The 21,738-nt window shown below is 38.7% G+C and overlaps 1 protein-coding gene across 4 annotated transcripts in view; it reads left to right on the top strand.

Moving 5' to 3' along the window:
• LOC128022657 (low-density lipoprotein receptor-related protein 1) overlaps nucleotides 1-21,738 on the top strand; it is a 149,515-nt gene that overhangs the window by 73,763 nt on the left and 54,014 nt on the right. For all 4 annotated transcript variants that reach the window (XM_052610413.1, XM_052610412.1, XM_052610411.1 and 1 more), the window contains exons 35-44: nucleotides 907-1,038; nucleotides 1,728-1,862; nucleotides 1,959-2,088; nucleotides 2,184-2,310; nucleotides 3,318-3,469; nucleotides 3,737-3,861; nucleotides 4,614-4,988; nucleotides 9,837-10,026; nucleotides 10,159-10,363; nucleotides 11,382-11,574. In XM_052610413.1, the coding sequence (XP_052466373.1) occupies nucleotides 907-1,038; nucleotides 1,728-1,862; nucleotides 1,959-2,088; nucleotides 2,184-2,310; nucleotides 3,318-3,469; nucleotides 3,737-3,861; nucleotides 4,614-4,988; nucleotides 9,837-10,026; nucleotides 10,159-10,363; nucleotides 11,382-11,574 (1,764 nt within the window). The remainder of the gene's footprint in view (nucleotides 1-906; nucleotides 1,039-1,727; nucleotides 1,863-1,958; nucleotides 2,089-2,183; nucleotides 2,311-3,317; nucleotides 3,470-3,736; nucleotides 3,862-4,613; nucleotides 4,989-9,836; nucleotides 10,027-10,158; nucleotides 10,364-11,381; nucleotides 11,575-21,738) is intronic.

Below are 21,738 nucleotides of genomic sequence, written 5' to 3'. Positions count from 1 at the left end.
GAACACATCCCATTTGCCATGCTACCTTTATAGATTGCATTGAATGTATCTTAAGTACACATTATTTAATTGTCACACTTTTTGTAATTTAAGTCTTGTAAATTATGTCAAAACTAATCATTTTCATATATATATATATATATATATATATATATATATATATATATATATATGAAAATGATTAGTTATATATATATATATATATATATATATATATATATATATATATATATATATATATATATATATATATATATATATATATATATATATATAATTGTTTCTTTGTTAATTATTTATTATCAGTTTTTCATGCACTACTGTTTAAACGTTTGGAGTCAGTATTTTATTTCATTTTATTTAGCTATTTATTTTTTGAAGAAGAAATTCATCAAAGACACATTAAATAGAAACTTATAGTGAAGACATTTATAATCTTACAAAATATTTCCATTTTAAATAAAAGCTGATTTTTTTTATTTTTATTTAACTTTCTATTCATAATAGAATCCTTTAAAAAAATAAAAGTATTACTATTTACAACAAAACTGTTTTCAGTATTGATAAATCAACATATTCAAATGATTTCTGAAGGACCATGTGACACTGAAGACTGGATGTTAACAGGATGCTGGTAATTCAGCTGTGATCTCAAACAATAAATTACATTTTTAACAAGTATTTTTAGTATTTACATGATTTCTGTGTTACTGCAACATTGGTGTGCAAACCTTAAAAACTTTGAACAGTAATGTATAGTAATGATTAGTCTTGGAGGGAAATACAAGTGTGAAACATGAAATCTATACATAATAGGAATTTGAAAAGTGGCAAAAAATAATAACAAAAGCTTGTATTTGTAGAAACTGATGTAGAACTGATGTGTGGTGATTGTGTTGATTTCAGGTGTGGGTTCATTCCTGCTGTACTCTGTTCATGAGGGCATTAGAGGAATCCCGCTGGACCCCGCTGACAAATCCGATGCCCTTGTACCGGTTTCAGGCACATCACTCGCCGTCGGGATTGATTTTCATGCCGGTGAGTCTCATGTCTCCTGATTTATAATACAGATGTTTTCTGATGTACAACAGTGGTTTAATATGTTAATTGTTTAATTGTTAAATTGAGCTGAAAGAGTCTGAAACTCATTCCAAATAATAAGAATTATATTTGTCTGTCAGTAAACTGGATATATGTGAATATGTTCCAGTATTGTTTTTTTGTCATCCCACAATAAATATTCGTGTTTGACACAAAACCATGTGTTTTGGTAGATAGATAGACAGATAGATAGACAGATAGATAGATAGATAGATAGATAGATACATAGATAGACAGACAGATAGATAGATAGATAGATAGACAGATAGATAGACAGACAGATAGATAGATAGATAGATAGACAGATAGATAGACAGACAGATAGATAGATAGATAGATAGACAGATAGATAGACAGACAGATAGATAGATAGATAGATAGATACATAGATAGATAGATAGATAGATAGATAGATAGATAGATAGATAGATAGATAGATAGACAGATAGATAGATAGATAGATAGATAGATAGATAGATAGATAGATAGATAGATATCGATATGATCAATATCATATGATATGATATAGATATGAATAATGACCAATTGTATATCTGTTTTTTTGTTTTGTATTTTTCCTGTAACTGTATGTAATCTGTTCTGTAATTCATATGCGTGTTATATAGATAACGACACCATCTATTGGGTTGACATGGGTTTGAGCACCATCAGCAGAGCGAAGAGAGATCAGACGTGGAGAGAGGACATCATCACTAACGGCATCGGCCGTGTGGAGGGCATCGCTGTCGACTGGATCGCTGGTGACTCTCAAACACAGGCTCTTTTGACACTTTCGGATGCATTCAGATCTTTATTGCAATAGCATCACTACTGCCTTGATCCTGTGTGTGCTTTAGGAAACATCTACTGGACGGACCAGGGCTTTGATGTGATTGAGGTTGCCAGATTGAATGGCTCATTTCGATATGTGGTCATCTCCCAAGGACTGGACAAACCGCGGGCCATTACTGTACATCCCGAGAAAGGGTGAGATCTGAATAACGCTGACTTCCTGTCTTTTATTGTACATTTCTGCTCCATGAATGAAGCGGCGCTCTCCTCATGGGGGCTTGTGTGTGCAGGTATCTGTTCTGGACGGAGTGGGGACAGTATCCACGCATAGAAAGATCTCGTCTGGATGGATCTAACAGAGCTGTGCTGGTGAACGTCAGTATTAGCTGGCCCAACGGCGTCTCTATTGACTATCAGGTGCGTATGACACATTTATGTTAACTCTGTGTGAATATCAGTCTTTTAATCTAAGCACTAGAGGTGTAACCATTCACTCGTTTGTTGATGCATCGCTTACAAATCCTGCAAATGCATAGATCTTGAAACATGGAATTTGAATCATAAAACATTTGCTTCAATGAATAATTGATTTAAAATGTTTTTTAATTTTTATTTTATATAGGATAAACACATTAGAATAAGCATTTCCATACTGTAATCATATAAATGCTCTTTAAAAATACAGAATTGGATCATTAATCAAGATCGAATTGAACTGAATCTCATTATGAATTGGACCTAATCAAATCATTCTGTATTTGAATTCCTGAACCAAATTGGTTACAGACATGTGGGTTGAATCTTGAATCTTGAATCTTGAATCGATTCGCTGTCTAACCACAGTAACATATTGCTAAGCTTATTTTATGCAATAGTTTGATAAAATAATAAAAGTATATAGTGACATATTTGGTAAGATCTATATTAATTATATTGATCACATTTTTATTCATAGTTTTATTTATTCAGATAGATAGATAGATAGATAGAACATTTCTAACACATTGTTTGTATGATTTAGCATGTTTCTAACACAAACTAGCACATTGCTACGTGTTGTAGCATGTTCTAACACATTAGGTTTCTTGCATTATCTAACAATTTGTTAGCATGTTTGACATGATGATAACGTTTCTAGAATTAATTAGCACATGCTTTAGCATGTTGCTAGCAGGTTTCTATCATGCATTAACACAATGCTGACATGTTTTAGCATGTTTCTAGCATGATTTAGCACATTGCTAGCATGTTGCTAACATGTTTCTATTATGATTTAATACATTGTTAGCTGGCTGCTGTTTGTGCTACAGGTCTAGAGAAGCAGCTCACTAGGGTTTGGTAAAAAGCTGACATTGATGCAAATTATATGAAATGTATTAGCACCTTTCTCTCACTAACAGTTGTGGTTATTGTGTGTCTTGTAGGACGGTTTGCTGTACTGGTGCGATGCGCGCACAGATAAGATTGAGCGCATTAACCTGGAGACGGGTGAGAACAGAGAGGTGGTGCTTTCCAGCAACAACATGGACATGTTCTCCGTATCTGTGTTTGAGAGCTACATATATTGGAGCGACCGGTCAGTGTATGACTGTAGACTTTAATCCATTTATTCTTCATCACCAACATGATGATTAAGCTACAACACTTAACATTTTATTGATTTTTTTTATACACTTTAATTTATTTGCTATCCCTATAGAGCCTTTGAACTCTAAACAAATAATGTTAAAGTGCCAAATTTGTATATGTTAAAAGCCTTGAACATGAACTATACATATGTAAATTGCACATTACGATTATTATTTTATTTATTAAAAAATAAAAAAGCATATTATTTCTTTAGGACTCATGCAAATGGTTCAATAAAGCGCGGCAGTAAAGACAATGCAACAGATTCAGTAAGTCTGAGGACAGGCATCGGCGTCCAACTCAAAGACATCAAGGTCTTTAACAGAGCGCGGCAACAAGGTGAGTGTATCATGACATTGTTCTTGCAAGATGTGCTGTAACACAACCAGTAATACAACATAAATTATGCAGAGGATTGTTTATACTTACTAATTTATTACCAACTTTACCACTGCATGTGTGACTGCAAAAATTGATCGCCTGAATAACCATTGGATAAAAACCGTCTGCTAAATGCATAAATGTAAAATAAATTAATTTAAATTTACATTTAAATTTAATCTTAAAATTTTACCTACTTGCCAATGCGATATTTTTCATTTTCATTTAGTTTTAACTTGATGCACTAAAATAACTCAAATGAAAACTCATATTAAAATTATAAAAAATATATAGACATAAGAAAGCTAATAAATATGACAAAAATACTAAAATCTAAATTTAACATGTAAAAGCTCATTTGAAATCTCTAAGTATAAATAAATATATAAAAACCTATAAATCTCAGTCAAAAATTCTCATTGATACTAAAATATAATTCGATTGTTTGGTGTTGTTTAAATCAACATTTACCGTAAACTATTTATATTCATTTTTTTTCCTTCTATCCTTTTTCCTTCATCGTTCAAAACAGCGGTTTTAAATAAAATAGGCATCATGTTGATGTCTCAATTCCTGATTGATTAACTGAGTCACTAAATTTGCATTTTGATTTCATGCTAATGCTATTACCACTGAATCTATGAAAAAAATGCAGAATTTTTTCTTGGTTGCAGTATTTCTTAACTGTTAATTTCTTAATCTGTCTGCAGGAACTAATATCTGCAAGAACAACAATGGTGGCTGCCAGCAGCTTTGTCTTTACCGTGGTAATGGACAGAGAACATGTGCTTGCGCTCACGGAATGTTAGCCGAGGACAGTCAGAGTTGCCGTGACTACGATGGATACCTGCTGTATTCAGAACGCACGATACTAAAGAGTGTGCACTTATCAGATGAAAACAACCTCAATGCACCAATCAAACCATTTGAAGATCCTGACCACATGAAGAACGTCATCGCGCTAACGTTTGATTACCGCGGAGGAGGCGGAAAAGGAGCCAATCGGATCTTCTACAGTGACATCCACTTTGGAAATATTCAGCAGATCAATGACGACGGGTCAGATCGGAAGACCGTGGTCGAGAGTAAGTTTAAAATAATTACGTGTTTCTACTTTCTACTTGCTCTTATTTTTCCTGGATGTTTTATTTGTCAGTTACCTCGTTTTTCAAGGTTTTATGTCCATTGTCCTTCTTTCTGTCCATTTTCAGTAGTTCCTGATTTTTCCTTTCTGTCAATTACATTTTCACAGTGTTTCTTGAATGTTAGGATGAATATTACAAAAATAAATATATAACATGCCTGACTCATATTTTGGTCCCAGTTCAAGACATTTTCAGGTTACATCCACAATCGGTCTGTTGTTATTGTATTGATCTGTATTTCTTAGCAAAATAAATGTATTTATGATATTAGTATTATCATTAAAATTAGCCCTATGCAGATACATAGGGCTAGTGGTTTGAACCAAGGGTATTATAGTTAACTAAAACTAAAAACATATAATATAGAAAGTTCCAGCTAGTTTCTAATTTTCACTTGATTTAACTTCACGTACTAAATTAACTAAAACTAAAACTGACTAAAAAGAAAAACAACAACAAAAAAACGACACAATTGTTCAAATTTTAACAAAATTGTAATGAAAACTGAAAATGTAATAATAAAAATGTTAAATGTGAAAAAAAATGGTATGTAAATTATAAGTATTAAAGTTCAGCATTTTACGCTCACAATTTGAGGGACAATATCAACGATTGTTGAGAAAAGAGTGAGTTCCCTTTCAACATTGCCCCGGACAGCCTATGATGTCACTACCTGTGTAGTATAAAAAGACACTAGAGGAACACTTCATTGTCTTCTTCATCTTCAAAAAAGATTGTTTATGAAAACACCCGGCAAGCATGCTGAGAGTATGTGTTCCTCCATGAAACACCAGTTTCAATTGATATCTGAAGATTTGCATGACTCGTGTGCTATGAGTTGGAGAGAAGCATGTGTGTTCAGTTCTCGAGGAAATAGAATGGGCTCATTGCACTTATCTTAAGGCTGGTTCACACGGCAGGATAATTAGGCCGATTTTAGCCCCGATTCACCCCTTCCGACAATCTTAGGATGCTCTGATTATCGTAAAATAATCTGATCAAATATTCCTGCCGTGTGTGGTGTGTTAAGACCGCTCTCCTCTGCTCGGAAGAACGTCGGGACCGCTCCGATCTCAAATCGGGGATATCCAACATGTTGGATTTATTTGGCCCGATTTCTTCTCGTGTGTGGTGTCCCCCGAGGACAAACAATCACGCAGCCTGTGGACTGTGGCGTGTAGCCAATCAGAAAGCGAGGTGACGAGGCGGTGATAGTACCGGGAAACAAAATCAAAACAGCTGGCGTATATAATATAACAAATATAACAAATACAAATAAAGTCGATGGGCATAACTACATCCACAACTGCAGTCCACCCGAGTACATGGAAACGAATATATGAACGTTTATTTCAACGGTTATTAATCTGTGTAGTACGTAACAACATTTCTATGAGATAAAACAACAACTTTCCTCCATATCATGATGTAGCAAGTATAGTCCATGCTCGCGTTGTCTCCACCTCTTTGACCATCGCCTTTTCTTGTTTTTCTTATGTTTTTTTTTTCCCATTAAAAACAAAGCACAAACTATGGCCACTGCATCCTCTTCGTCCGCCATGATTGTTTACTCTGAAGTCACGTTTGATCTCGAGGGATTTTGCGAGATTTCCCGTCTGACCTGGGAATGCTCGGGAGTCAAATCGGTTCGTGTGTGATGTGTTGATATTGCCGTGTGGCTGCACACCACACACTGAACGACCAAAACTGTTAGACCCGTGATTTTTTATCGCCGTGTGTGGGGTCTCTCAGGTTTGGAAAATCGGCCGACAATTTTAAAATCGTCCCATGTGAACCAGGCCTTAGGAATAGTAATCCTTAGAACTCCATGCTTCAGCCATGTGAACAAACAATTGCCCAGAATTATGGCACATTTGGATGTCTATATATTGTTTTATCAACGGATTGTACAGGTTCGAGTAGCAACAGGCTTCTTCATTCAGCCTGCACATGTGCAATTGGTGCTTTTGAAGCCTATTTTCTGTGCGTACTTTGGTCACAAAAAAATGTGAGGCATGCGGATGTCCACTCAGAGCCTCCGTGACACTCTAAGATGATGATGATTTTTACATCACGCATACCATAGTGGACACTAGCGGACTCGCAGACGTGGAAAGTATAACACATGCTGTAGGTGGTAAGCATAAGAGCACTCCCCTCGCTTTAGAGAGTCATTATGCTAAGTGCTGGCTCCCAAGAGCCATGCTCTGTATTTCTGTTGAGCATGTTAAGTATTCCTCTTGCTTTAGAAAGTTGTTATGCTGTGCTGTAGGTTGTTAGGCTCTCTGTGAGGCTCTCTGATATGCAGCCCTTAAGGTTAAGCTTGCAGTGTCACCCCTCGCTCTAGGGGAACATTTGGTGAGGGCTTAACTCCTTGTGGCCTTTGAAAGATCCATGCTTATGGTAAGTGCACTCTGAACGCCTTGTGCACTTTCTAAAACCCATGTTTATGTTAAGGGTTATGCGCTGCAGGCTTCTTACCCTTTCTATGTGGCTCACCTTGGGTCCCACTCTAGGCATGTCATTAACATTGATTCCAACACGAAATGCTTCCCACATGGACTGGGGTGGGGTCTTAGATGGCGGTCCAGCTCAAGGGATATGGAGAGGTCGTCAACTTGATTGGCACATCAGTTGTCCTGAATTAATGGTTGTAATTCTGCCCCTGAAGCACTTACATGAGCTATTAACCTTTACTGAGATATTCTGCCTCAGGCAGACAGGTAGTTGGCTACCCCATAGCTTACCTGGGTGATTAGGGGTAGGCATATGAGTCCTATATGAGATGACAGGCCAGGGTCTGGTTAAAATGGTGAAACCTAGACTCCTGGCCATATCTCCTTAAAGGAATCAAATATTGTATATCTGATTCAAAGCCTTTCTGAGCTGTCCTCTGGGATCAAGCTCTCTTCTGCTCAGTCTTAAGCAGGCAAGTATTTTAGGGTATGTGGCTCTGGCTTTTGGTCGAATGGTATAGTGACACTGACTGACATAGACACACTTACGCATGTAACCATGGTTCCCTGAGAGGGTACAGGATACTGCCTCCCTTCACCATAACTTGGGCATCCCTGCTTCATCTCCTTCAGCCGAAGAAGTGGATGACATGTTCCTCTGGCGTCTTTTTATACTATGCCCGCACTAGTTGTGATGTCATAGGCTTTTGCTGGCCAATATTCCACATAGCGTCTGCTAAAGGACACAGTGTCTTGTTCCCTATCAGGTAACCATTGTAACATATGCAACCTGAGACATTTTTTTAAGAACTTTATTATGTCATTATAGTTATTTTGCAGTTCCCAAATCAAGTCCATGTGTTTGAGTATGCAGTAGTGTTTTTGATTGCAGCACCTTCCTTCAGCTCTTCATTACCTGCTCACAGCTGGAGAGAACACAACACAAAGACTGAATAACTGCTGTAGCCGGAGGACACACAATCAAACTGGTTAGGGAAAGTAGGAAGTCAGTCACGGCCAGTTCCTCTGTGAGAACACAATAAACTCATTCTTTCGTAAGACATGGGCTCTCACAGCAGGAGAACTGAGCAAAGAAAGATGTGTGTATCTGTTTATTCTTCTGTTGCCACAAACACCATATGAATGAAGGATAATCATGAAAATTGCAAACTCTCAACCAAAATGCCTCAAAGAATGTTGGCTTCCTTGTGCTGAAGTGAAAATGTTGGCCTGGCTGAAACTAAAATCAAATCCAGACTCACTATACACCCTTTAGTTTTATTTCCTCTTATTTTAGGCAGAAATGTGGTTTTGAGCAATAGTGTTTATAGAGTCCCATCCTGTTCAGATATATTATCCATTTTAATTTTTTTGGTGGCAAATTTATAGGATAAATTCATAGTTTGCTGCTTACTTACAGTATATGGAGGACCCCGAAACGTAGTCATGTAGTATTTATCGATTGCTTTAATCCAGATAGATATGCTCCAGTATGCCAAATTGCATATGTTTTCTCTATTTGTTATAGTAACATTTAAGGTGGTTTTCTTTATTTTTCTGATGAGTAACCTTTAATGTAATGACTGGCGTCATTGAGACCTCTGCTAACTAAGACAACTAGTTAAAATATCAACAAGGAATGTTGTTTGTCAAACATACTCTTCTGAAAGAGTTATAATTTTTTCATCAAATAATCATTAAACTGTTTTATTTTTGCATTTATGGCATTATTTTTTCATTATTACTTTGTCATCATAGTTGAAAAAATTGAGTCATAGTCTGTACAATTCGTATGCTTTTTTCAAAATTTTCTGTTTTGTGAATCACCAGTAGAGAGAATCAATGGCATTTGGGATTAATCAGATGAATATACCACAATGAAATTACAATTTGCATGTTCAATCAAACTAAACTGCATACATAATTGACAATATTGTTTTGGAATAGTGTATACATTGTAATGTTTTGTTTTGTTTTGTCCTTAATTTAGGTTTTTACAACAAGTTTTTGTTTTTGGTTGATACATGTCTAAATGATCGAAAATGTGAATATTTGGTTTCATTTTGGATTTTTCTGTCAGCGGAAATGCTGTTGACTAATAGTGTAATTTCAGTCAGAGTAAAACTGACTAAAATGATTAAATACAATAAATGAGGAAATCCATTGGGGAAGTGGTCTAGTGGTTAGAGAGTTTGAATCCTAACCATAAGGTAGTGGATTTGAATCTCGGGCCGGCTGAAGTGCCCTTGAGCAAGGCACTGAAAAGGCACATTAAAAATGTATTTATTTATTTTTTTTTAAATGTTTTTTACCCTATTGTTTTTTTCTGCAGATGTTGGGTCAGTAGAAGGGTTGGCGTATCATCGGGCCTGGGACACTTTATACTGGACCAGTTACACCACGTCCACCATCACCCGTCACAGTGTGGACCAGAGCCGCTGGGGGGCTTTTGACCGGGACACTGTAGTTACCATGTCAGGAGATGACCACCCACGGGCTTTCGTCCTGGATGAATGTCAGAAGTGAGATTTTCATTTTATAACAAACTCATAGAAAGGGATGTCAGGTTGCTTTTGGGATGGCACTAGTAAAACATAAAGATGCTATTAGACTCAGTGTTTGTCATTGACTCCCACTGCTCTGCTGTTCACCAGCTTGATGTTTTGGACCAACTGGAATGAGCAGTCACCTAGTATCATGCGCGCTCAGCTGTCTGGAGCCAATGTCTTGGTGATCATCGGCAGTGATGTCCGCACTCCCAATGGACTCGCCATCGACCATCGTGCCGAGAAGCTCTATTTCTCAGATGCAACGCTTGATAAGATTGAGCGCTGCGAGTATGATGGCTCCCACCGTTATGTAAGTTAGAGCTCCATTTTGCTTAACTTGCACCATGACTCATTAAAATCCCAATGTATCCAGACCAGCCATAATTACGAAGTCCAGAAAGACATTTCATTGCATTTTGATAGCAAAAACCGTAGCTTTTGCTGCAGGGACAAAAAATAATTTTCCATTAAAGGTGGAAAAGTAATCCACCAAACCCTATCGTATCACCCAGAACTCTTGGAATATACATGGGGTCATTATTGTCATTATTGATGCTTGTGCATGTTTTTCTAAAATCTTGATGCTGGTCGCTATTCACTGCCTTTATATGGACAAGCACAGGTGGGATTTTTTTTATTTTCTCCTTTTGTGGTCTGAAATATAAAGAAAGGCATAATAAAAATAAAAAATAAATGTAGTAAATGATGACTTGATTTTAATTTTTTAGTTTCATTGTGCTGCAGGGGCATCTTGAGTTTAGTGGCATTTTTGCCCCGTTAATTTCCTAACCCACTGTACAGTAAACATTGCATATATTCTGGTTAGCTGTGTTTTTGCTTAGTTTTGTTTCATCTTTTCCCCTTCCAATGGAACAAAAAAAAATACTCACTGGTTCAACATGAAAGAAACTTGACTAAAGCAAAAGTTTAATTTGTGAATTGCTGTGACTGATTTAGTCAAGTTCACTGACAATAAATTGTAAAAAATCTAATTAATTAAAAAATCTAATTAACAATTTTTGGTGACCTTGATATTGCTCATTTTAGTTTTGTGAATTTGTTAATTTTAACACTTTTTGCTGATTAAAACAGAATCCAGAAAAAAAAAACGTAACATTAAGAAAAAAATGGAATTTGATCAAATAAATAAATAAAGCAGATGAAACAGGGACTGAATAGATGTCTTTCCCACCTGCTGCATTATTACAGACAAAAAGTTTGGAAGAATAAATTAATTTAGACTCAAATGGAGATATCAAAATGGAAAATTTAATTTGATAATTTCTGCAAACCAGATGGTTACTTTCTATTTGTTTTGGCATCTGTAGGTGGTCCTAAAGAATGAGCCAGTGCATCCTTTTGGTTTGGCCGTGTACGGTGACCACATCTTCTGGACAGACTGGGTGCGCAGAGCCGTCCTCAGAGCCGACAAATATGTTGGAGGAGACATGAAGGTGTTAAGAGCTGATATTCCACAGCAGCCAATGGGGATCGTCGCTGTGGCCAACGATACAAATAGCTGTGAGTGAACGGCTGTAAAGGCGGTATGGTCAAGAGTACTCTAAATGAGCTGCGTGAGAGAGCAATTGCCTTACACTGTCCTGTCATCTCAACCATGTAATTATGTGCCAAAAGTAATCTGTGATTGTCACAGAACCGAGAAGAACTTTATAACGCTTGGGAATGACAAAATCAATATCTTTCATCATGCTTATCGAAGTGTGATAGAAGCAATTCTCAAGCACTCAAACCCCTAAAGACAGCATCTCTGCCTGCTCTGAAGCCACCATTTACTGTGCGCCAACCAAAATGTTAACCCAACCGAAACCGAATAAATAACCAAAAATGATGGGTTTGACAAATGCTAAGGTATTTTTTGCTATTAAATGCTCTGTTTTATCTGGGAATATGAAGCAAAAGTTAAACCTTAAAATGATCATATCCTTGTATCCTTAAATAACCATATCCTGGAATACAGGATTTTTTAAATAAATATTTGAGTCCAGTGTTGACCATAAAATGACAAGTATGACAAGAAACATTATTTAAGTGAACAGGTAGACAGGATACTCAGCCCATATTAAGTAGCGGCGCCAGTCGGTCTGATTATGATGGCAGTTTTAATCGGGCGAAACCAGGGAGTCCTTGATCGAGGCATTCCACCTGACCGTTCGTCTGTGGGTGAGACTGACATTGATGTTGAGTTGTCACCAGAAAGCTAACCTGACTCAAGAAGTGAACTGAGGTCCCCGATCAGAGACCACGTTTTCAGGAAGGCCATAAAACCTGAACATGTAGTTGCAGAGGACCTCGGCTCTTTCAAGAGCTGTGGTTAGGTAGAGGAATCAGCCGGCCCGGCAGGCCTTGGAAAAGTGATCTATAACTGTGAGAATGGTAGTGTGACCCTGTGAGGGAGGCAGATCTTTTACGAAGTCGATGGCTGTGTGGGACCAGGGGCGTTGTAGGAGCCCAGCAGGCAGTTGATGAGGGGATTTGGTTTTGTTCCATGTTGAACAGTCTCTGATGAAGCGATTGTGTCTGCTTGCAGAGTGGGCCACCAGAAGCGATTATTTAATAACTGAAGTGTAGCTGCTATACCTGGGTGTCTGGTGCTGGGAGTTAAGTGAACTAACTGAATGACTCTTGGTCATAGGGCTCTGTTACATCCCCTTTGGTCTGTTTATGTGTGTTATGCTTTGTGGGAGGTGTTTGTTTTTATCCAGGAAGAAGACCGGATTGGTTCCTGCAGTCTGATTGGTGCCACGCCCTGATTGATCCACTGACACCTGGACGTGTATAAAAGCCTCCTACATTACTGTCTTCATTAGCCTTGTGCTCACTCGATACTTTGTCTTGCCTGACTTTGCTTCGATATTTGGTACGCCTGTTGAGAGTTTGTTTAAGTGGAAAGAGTTTGTTGAAGTGGAAAGAGTTTGTTTGATTCTTGTGAACTGCCATATTTGTGATAACGACCACCGCCCGTTTAATGACTTAGATTCCAGATAAACCCCTGAACTGATACCTGTTTATACTTTTGTTTTTATTTTATTTTGGGAGGTAGGGAGTCCGACGCCAACTCTTTGTTTTGATCTTTATTGCCTGTTTTTGATTAGGGAGTTGGGGAAGTAATTGTATTTTATTTTATTTTATTTTGTGGAGTAGGGCAGTAAGAGGTACATATAAATTAGTTATTTTGTTTGTTATTTTTGGCTCTGTCGGCTCCTGAGGTAAAATACCCAATTGTATTATTTTTGACCTGTTAAAATTCAATAAATATTGTTCCATTTATTTCTACATAAAAAGAAACCGTTGCATTTCCTTACTTTTTTCATGTTATGTCCTTTGCCCTAGACGGGGCGTAACATGAAATTGGGGGCTCGTCCGATTCTTTTTTTTTTCTTCTTTTCCTAAGACGAAATTACAAACTTGTTTTTCATCAGTAAAACTGGTCGATTTAAGTATTATTCAACTTGTTGTTTGCCTGGGGTTTTTACTTTGTGTGGGAGGAAACGTAGGGGGCGTGATGACGTCAAAATTTGAATTGGAAAAATTTACGATCGATCCCACACATGAACAGTTTGATAAGTGCCGTAAAGACGATTTATTAGTGCTTGCAGATTTCTTTAATATTCGCGTACCTCGTCATGCACTTAAAAAGGAGATAAAGGAGATGTTGCGCATGGAGCTTATAAAACAAAAGGTCTTACCGGAAGAGGGTGTGGCTCCGGGTGTTGCTTTTAACCTAGAACTTGAAGGTTTGGGTGCTGCGGAGGCGGAACTCAAATCTGGCGAAGTCGATGGCATAGATCCCATTGCCCCTTCACCGGGTGAGAAACAATTGGAAATCCGTTTAAAAGAATTAGACCTGGAAATTAGTCGGCAACAGTATCAGAGTCAGCTGCTAAATGTCCAGGCACTTGAGCTTGAGACGCGGCGTGATGTCCGACTGAAAGAGCTGGAGGTCGAGTTAAAGACCAGATTTCAGCGCCCTTCTCCGGAGACAAAAGAGAAGGTTATTCCAGGATCAGTAAGTGCCTCATCTGGTGCATCATCTCCTCTACCTTCAGCGTCGCGAACTGCGCCGGTAAGTTCTCCTGAATTTGATATTAGTAGACAAATTTCGCTTGTTCCGTTGTTCAGAGAGAGTGAAGTAGACACATACTTCACTGTTTTTGAACGAATCGCGACCACATTGCAGTGGCCTAGAAATATTTGGCCTTTGCTTTTACAGTGCAAATTGGTGGGAAAAGCACAGGGAGTGTGCTCTGCTCTAACATTAGAGCAAAGTTTGGAATATGATGCGATTAAAGCGGCAGTGTTACGTGCGTATGAGTTAGTTCCGGAGGCTTACCGTCAGAAATTTAGAAGACATGTAAAAAACCCCAGCCAAACATTTGTTGAGTTCGCTCGTGAAAAGACCACTTTATTTGAGAAATGGTGTGCAGCGAGTAAAATTACGACCTTTGAACAGTTGAAAGAGTTGATTTTGGTTGAGGAGTTTAAAAACTGTATATCTGAAAAAATTGTGGTCTATTTGAACGAACAGAAAGTTTCATCTCTTGCTGATGCTGCTATCTTTGCGGATGAGTTTGTGCTTACTCATAAAGTAATTTTTTCATCATCGCGATCTTCGCAACGCACCTCAATAGATCGTACTCACGATTCTAAGCATTCGGTAGTTTCTCAAAAGGATGATTCATCGCTCGATACCTCTTCGGTAGCTAGAGAATGTTTCTACTGTCATGAAAAGGGTCATTTGATCGCTGCTTGTCCAGTACTGCAGCGGAAAAATCTGCGGAAGACTCACAACATATCTAAGAGTGTAGCTTTCATTCATGTACCGTCTTCTGAGTCCTTAAATTCTGTTGACCCGACATTTGAACCATTTGTATGTGATGGAGCAGTTGCTTTGTCTAACTCTGATTCAGAGTTCACACCTGTACGGATTTTAAGAGATACGGGGGCTGCGCAGTCGTTTATTTTAGCAAGTACGCTATCATTCTCACCTCAGTCTAGTTGTGGATCGGATGTGTTGGTTCAGGGAATTGAACTGGGAGTACTGAGAGTTCCTTTACATACCATTTACTTGCGTTCTGGCATTGTGACTGGTGAAGTTAAGGTCGCTGTACGTTCTCAGTTGCCAGTGAAAGGGATTTCTCTCATTCTTGGAAATGATCTTGCTGGAAGTAGAGTTAATGCTCTACCAGAGGTTACAGATATACCGTGTGTATCAGGGGAAGATGATGTGTTAGTGCAGGAATTTCCCAGTGTATTTCAGTCTTGTGTTGTTACTCGGGCACAAGCCCGAAAATTTGAAAATGAGGTTGATCTTTCCAACTCTTTTATGTGTTTAGAGGGGTCAGATATGAAAGCCAATGATGAAAATGTTGTTTCCTCAGATGTGATTGTTGGGCTTAATTTTGATTTTCCTTTTGGCAAGCAACAGCTAATCAGTGCCCAGAAAGCTGATAAAACCCTGTTATCGAGCAGTTCTTCTGTGGTAGATAAGACTGAATTACTTAAACATGCAATTGCCTATTTTCTAGAGGACGGCGTACTCATGCGAAAGTGGAGCCCTGAGAAAGTGAAGCATGAGTGGAGCACCGTATTTCAAGTAGTCGTTCCACAATCCTATCGCGGGTACGTACTGAAGCTAGCCCATGACCATGATCTTTCTGGACATCTAGGAGTTAGGAAGACCTATCATAACCTCTTGAAACATTTTTATTGGCCAGGAATGAAATCCTCTGTGTCCCAATATTGCCGTTCGTGTCATTACTGCCAAGTTGCAGGAAAGCCTAATCAGGTTATTTCTCCTGCACCTTTAAGGCCAGTCCCAGTGCTAAGTGAACCATTCGAAAAGCTTGTGATAGATTGTGTAGGACCTCTGCCTAAGACTAAGTCTGGACATGTGTATTTGTTGACTATGATGTGTTCCGCTACTAGATTCCCTGAAGCCATCCCACTGCGTTCGTTAAAGACCCCCAACATTGTGAAGGCCCTGGTGAAATTTTGCACTACTTTTGGTCTACCAAAAATTATACAATCTGATCAAGGAACAAATTTCACCTCGCGCCTGTTTCGTAAGGTAATGAAAGAACTGAATGTTACCCACGCTGTGTCAAGTGCCTATCATCCTCAGTCCCAAGGTGTCATCGAACGGTTTCACCAGACTCTAAAAACTATGATTCGTACTTATTGTTTACAACATGAGAAAGATTGGGATGAGGAGATACCACTTTTGCTGTTTGCTGTTCGTAACACGGTGCAAGAGTCGTTGGGATTTAGCCCAGCTGAGTTAGTCTTCGGGCACTCACTGCGTGGACCATTAAAGTTGCTTCAAGAGCATCTCCTCTCTGAAACCCACTCATCAGAACCTTCCTCCAATGTGTTAGATTATGTCAGTTCATTTCACGAACGTCTACATTCTGCATGGAGGCTTGCTCGTCAGTCTTTAACCTCATCACAGTCTCGAATGAAGGATAAATATGACAAAAAGTCTGTCAAACGTTCCTTTGAGGTTGGTGATAAAGTGCTTGTGTTGTTACCTATACCGGGTTCCTCATTGCAAGCAAAGTTTGCAGGCCCATATGAAATCGAAAAGAAATTAAGTGATACAGACTATGTTGTACGGACCCCTGAGAGACACCGAAAGTCTCGTGTTTGTCACGTAAACATGTTGAAATTGTATGTTTCACGTTCAAACTCTGAAAATTCTAGAAATGCTCGGATAATTTCTCCCACTGTCGCTGTTCCTGTGGAAGTAGTTTCATCTGCTGATTCTCCTAGTATTGATGGCCTTAGTTTGGGCAGTGCGGCCTTATCCGGTGCTCGTTTACAAAACTCAGAAGCCCTTACAACACTAAGTTCAAAACTATCCCATTTATCAGAGTCATCTCGAGATGAGTTGTTACAGTTAGTTGAGAAATTTTCCTTCCTTTTCTCAGACGTACCAACTGTAACCAATCTGTTACAGCATGATATTGATGTTGCTGATCATCGCCCAATTAAGCAAAATGCTTATCGTGTAAACCCTGCCAAGCGTGAAATAATGAAACGAGAAACTGAATACCTTGTGAAGCATGGGTTAGCTGTGCCTAGTTCTAGCCCCTGGTGCTCTCCATGTTTGCTGGTTCCGAAAACTGATGGTACCTCACGCTTCTGTACAGACTACAGAAAGGTTAACCAGGTCACTAAATCAGATTCCCATCCACTTCCACGGATAGAAGATTGTATTGACAGGATTGGGAAATCTAAGTTTGTAACCAAGTTGGACTTACTCAAGGGGTACTGGCAAGTGCCACTCACGGAGCGTGCATCTGAGATTTCAGCATTTGCTACTCCAGATGCCTTCTTACAGTATAAGGTCTTGGCTTTCGGCCTTAAAAATGCTCCAGCAACGTTTCAACGTTTGATGTGTAAAGTACTGTCTAATGTGAAAAATTGTGAGGCTTATCTTGACGATGTTGTGTGTTATTCCGAGACCTGGAAGGGTCATTTGGAGGTATTGGAGGAAGTGTTTGTTAGGTTTCAAGAAGCTAATCTAACCCTCAATCTTGCTAAATGTGAATTTTGTCATGCTACTGTTAGGTACTTAGGAAAGGAAGTGGGTCAGGGCACTGTACGACCAGTCGAAGCCAAAGTCAACGCCATTGTTAATTTTCCTATACCGCAGACAAAAAGGGAGCTTCGAGGTTTCCTTGGCATGGCTGGATTCTACAAACTTCTGTAGAATCCAGCCATGCCAAGGAAACCTCGAAGCTCCCTTTTTGTCTGTAGGAATTTTTCTGATGTAGTGAAACCTCTTACTGATAACCTCCGAAAAGCAATTCCCTTTTTGTGGACTCCTCAGTGTCAGATTGCTTTTGATTCTTTGAAGAATTTGTTATGCAGCGCTCCTGTCTTAGCCACTCCTGACTTCACCAAACCGTTTAAACTTGAGGTTGATGCAAGCGGAACTGGTGCAGGTGCTGTACTGTTACAAGAAGATGAAAATGGAATTGATCACCCATTGTGTTTTTTTTCTAAGAAGTTTAATCGTCATCAATGTAACTACAGTACAATTGAGAAAGAAGCACTCGCGCTTTTGCTAGCTTTGCAACAGTTTGAAGTTTATATTGGTTCAAGTTCACAACCTGTTGAAGTTTTTACTGATCACAACCCTCTTGTATTTTTACAGAAGTTCTGTAACAAAAATCAAAGACTCATGCGCTGGGCTTTAATTTGTCAAGATTTTAACTTGCACATCCAGTACAAGAAGGGCACAGATAATGTTATTGCGGATTCTCTATCAAGATCTTGTGTATAAACATGTTTTCATGTTTATTTTTGTGTATGGGGGTGTTACATCCCCTTTGGTCTGTTTATGTGTGTTATGCTTTGTGGGAGGTGTTTGTTTTTATCCAGGAAGAAGACCGGATTGGTTCCTGCAGTCTGATTGGTGCCACGCCCTGATTGATCCACTGACACCTGGACGTGTATAAAAGCCTCCTACATTACTGTCTTCATTAGCCTTGTGCTCACTCGATACTTTGTCTTGCCTGACTTTGCTTCGATATTTGGTACGCCTGTTGAGAGTTTGTTTAAGTGGAAAGAGTTTGTTGAAGTGGAAAGAGTTTGTTTGATTCTTGTGAACTGCCATATTTGTGATAACGACCACCGCCCGTTTAATGACTTAGATTCCAGATAAACCCCTGAACTGATACCTGTTTATACTTTTGTTTTTATTTTATTTTGGGAGGTAGGGAGTCCGACGCCAACTCTTTGTTTTGATCTTTATTGCCTGTTTTTGATTAGGGAGTTGGGGAAGTAATTGTATTTTATTTTATTTTATTTTGTGGAGTAGGGCAGTAAGAGGTACATATAAATTAGTTATTTTGTTTGTTATTTTTGGCTCTGTCGGCTCCTGAGGTAAAATACCCAATTGTATTATTTTTGACCTGTTAAAATTCAATAAATATTGTTCCATTTATTTCTACATAAAAAGAAACCGTTGCATTTCCTTACTTTTTTCATGTTATGTCCTTTGCCCTAGACGGGGCGTAACAGGCTCACACTACATATGTGAGATTAGGTGGGGTTTCGGCTGGTGGTTGTTCGGTGCCTTCAGCGTCTGTGATCTCAGTCATGATGTCCCATTGAATGGGTGTGAGAATGATGGTTGATGGAATGATGGATTCCTGACTGGGAGACAGTGTGGATGATTCATAGAGGCAAGATAGGGTGTCTTCCTTAGTGTTTGAGAGCCTGAACAGTAGGTTATTGTGAAGTCGAATCTGATGAAGAACAGTGACCATCTTGCCTGTCTGTGATTGAGTCTTTTGGCTGATTTGAGATATTCCAGATTGCTGTGATTGGTGAGTACAGTGAAAGGGTGTATGAGTGACACCATTCCTCAGAGGTGACCTTCATGGCAAGAAATTGGGGTGGGATTGAGTTTACGGGAATAAACTCTGTGATGTAAAATAAATAAATTCACTGTGTTGAAGTTTCAAATTACTCTCCAATAGAAGTTAGCAAATCCTAGAAAGCATTGGAGTTCTTTTAAGATGGCAGGTAGAGACCAGTTGACAATAGCTTGTGCCTTCTTGTCGTTCATGGATACCCCTCCCAAATTGATCACATACCCGAGGAATGATACTGTTTACTGGTAAAACTCAAACTTTTCATATAACTGGTGGTTGATGAGACGTTGTAAGACCACCAGTTGTTTTTACTCCAGTTGTAAGAACACTGGAGTAAAAAACCCTTACATTTTGAGGGTGAGACATCAAACTTCTCGGGGAATGCCAAACGAGGGCTGGTGGTGGAGGTAGGAGAAGCCGGGGCTTGAGGTGGTGTATTCGGACTTCGATTCCCTCAATGCCCCATGCCAGAGGCTAATCACCTGCACAGGTGTTTCCCATTACCCGGCCTATTTAAACTGTGCCTTCCCTGCTCTCATTGTGAAGTCTTGTTTTGCCTTGCAGACAATTTCTTGCAGAGTGTTTTCCCTGTGTTTGATTCTCTGTTGATTACCTGGACTGTTTAGTCACTGACACTGCACACCACTGTGAGAACTACTGATTGAGTGTTTAAATCTGTGTGCTGTGAATAATAGTTTTCTGTAAATCTGTGTGAAAGTGGGTAGTGAATGTTAAAGGCCGTGTTGCAAGGTACATTTTTTAATGAATTTTTGCAATTTGCTTGTCGGTAATAAACATTTCAACTGTTATCCATTGTATTTTATGTTGTTGGGTATCACAAAACAGAATATAATACGAAAAAGTAGGTACTATCTTACAGCGGTCTCCTTTCCCCCACAATGCATTGCATCACGTCACGTTGGGGAGATAATTTACCAAAGCTGCCTTGAGAGCATTGTGAGTGACTAGAGAGACGAGTAGTAGACGAGAGTATTCAGATAGCGCAGATTATAGATAAATAGATAAATACATACATACATACATAAATATATATATATATATATATATATATATAGATAGATAGATAGATAGACTACATATATAGATAGATAGACAGACAGATAGAGAGATATCAACCAACAGCGACCCAAACACACTCACTTCCCTACAGCACAAGCTTTCCAACACAGTTTCCATGGGACAGCACCCACACAAACACCTGCCAAACACAGTGACAGACACACGGCTACGTTTGCATAAACATTTTCACCGGAGGAAGAGATAAACGCTTAGAAACGTCCATATAGCTAGCATGATGCCTTCTATTTCTAGATGACAAAGACAAAGTTTACCAGTACTACGACACTATGACAGAGGTTACCGGTACTTCTCTGAACTAACGTCATGATCACTGCCACTAGATATAAAGAAAACGTTGATTTTTTTTTTACTCGGTGCTACTCGATGACAGTAAAAAATAAATAAAATTATATATATATATATATATATATATATATATATATATATATATGTATGTGTATGTGTGTGTGTGTGTGTGTGTCTGTCGTTATTGTGCACTGCTGCTCGTAGACTAGCTCCAGTGCTCATTGCTGCGATGCTAAAAATGACACGGCTGCGGGCCATCATACATGTTTGCTCTCGCCATCTCTTCCTCATCCCAGTCAGTCGCTATAGTTCTGATGCTGCGTTCCAGGCAGGTTTTTGAGCTCGTAATCACTATTTCATACCACTACTTACGACTTTGTACCGTTCCAGGCAAGTTATGCAAACATTTCTGAGCACAAGAAATTGTAACTAGATTATTTATATTATTGCAACATTACATTGACTTAAAATCTTTTTTTCAACGTGTACCACTTGCTTTAACACTGCATCCATTGGCAGTATTATCCGTAGGGGCTGTCATCGTTGTTTCGCGTGCTGTGTGACCTTGGAAGTCGGAGTACATCGATCTAGTACGAGTTCACGGGTGGGAATCACGGGTTTGATGGCCGTTCCAGTGCACTTTCACGGGTTTAAGGTTGGAAAAACATGGGTTACGGGCTGCCTGGAACGCTGCATCATACTAGACTGAGGCTACCTTTCCTCGACTTCTCCCCAACGTGACGTCATCACCAAGTTGCGTAAAAAAAACGTTAATACCAAAAACTTAAAAAAATAAATAAATAGGTCTTTAAGACCATTTTTGAGACATTTTAAAAATGATATACATATCTTGAGTGATTTATGTACCCATTAATCGAAAGTGGTGGTTAACCTG

Source organism: Carassius gibelio, chromosome A11 (genome assembly GCF_023724105.1).
Source record: "Carassius gibelio isolate Cgi1373 ecotype wild population from Czech Republic chromosome A11, carGib1.2-hapl.c, whole genome shotgun sequence".
NCBI classification, from domain to species: Eukaryota; Metazoa; Chordata; class Actinopteri; order Cypriniformes; family Cyprinidae; genus Carassius; species Carassius gibelio.
This window is presented reverse-complemented; position numbering and strand designations above follow the sequence as displayed.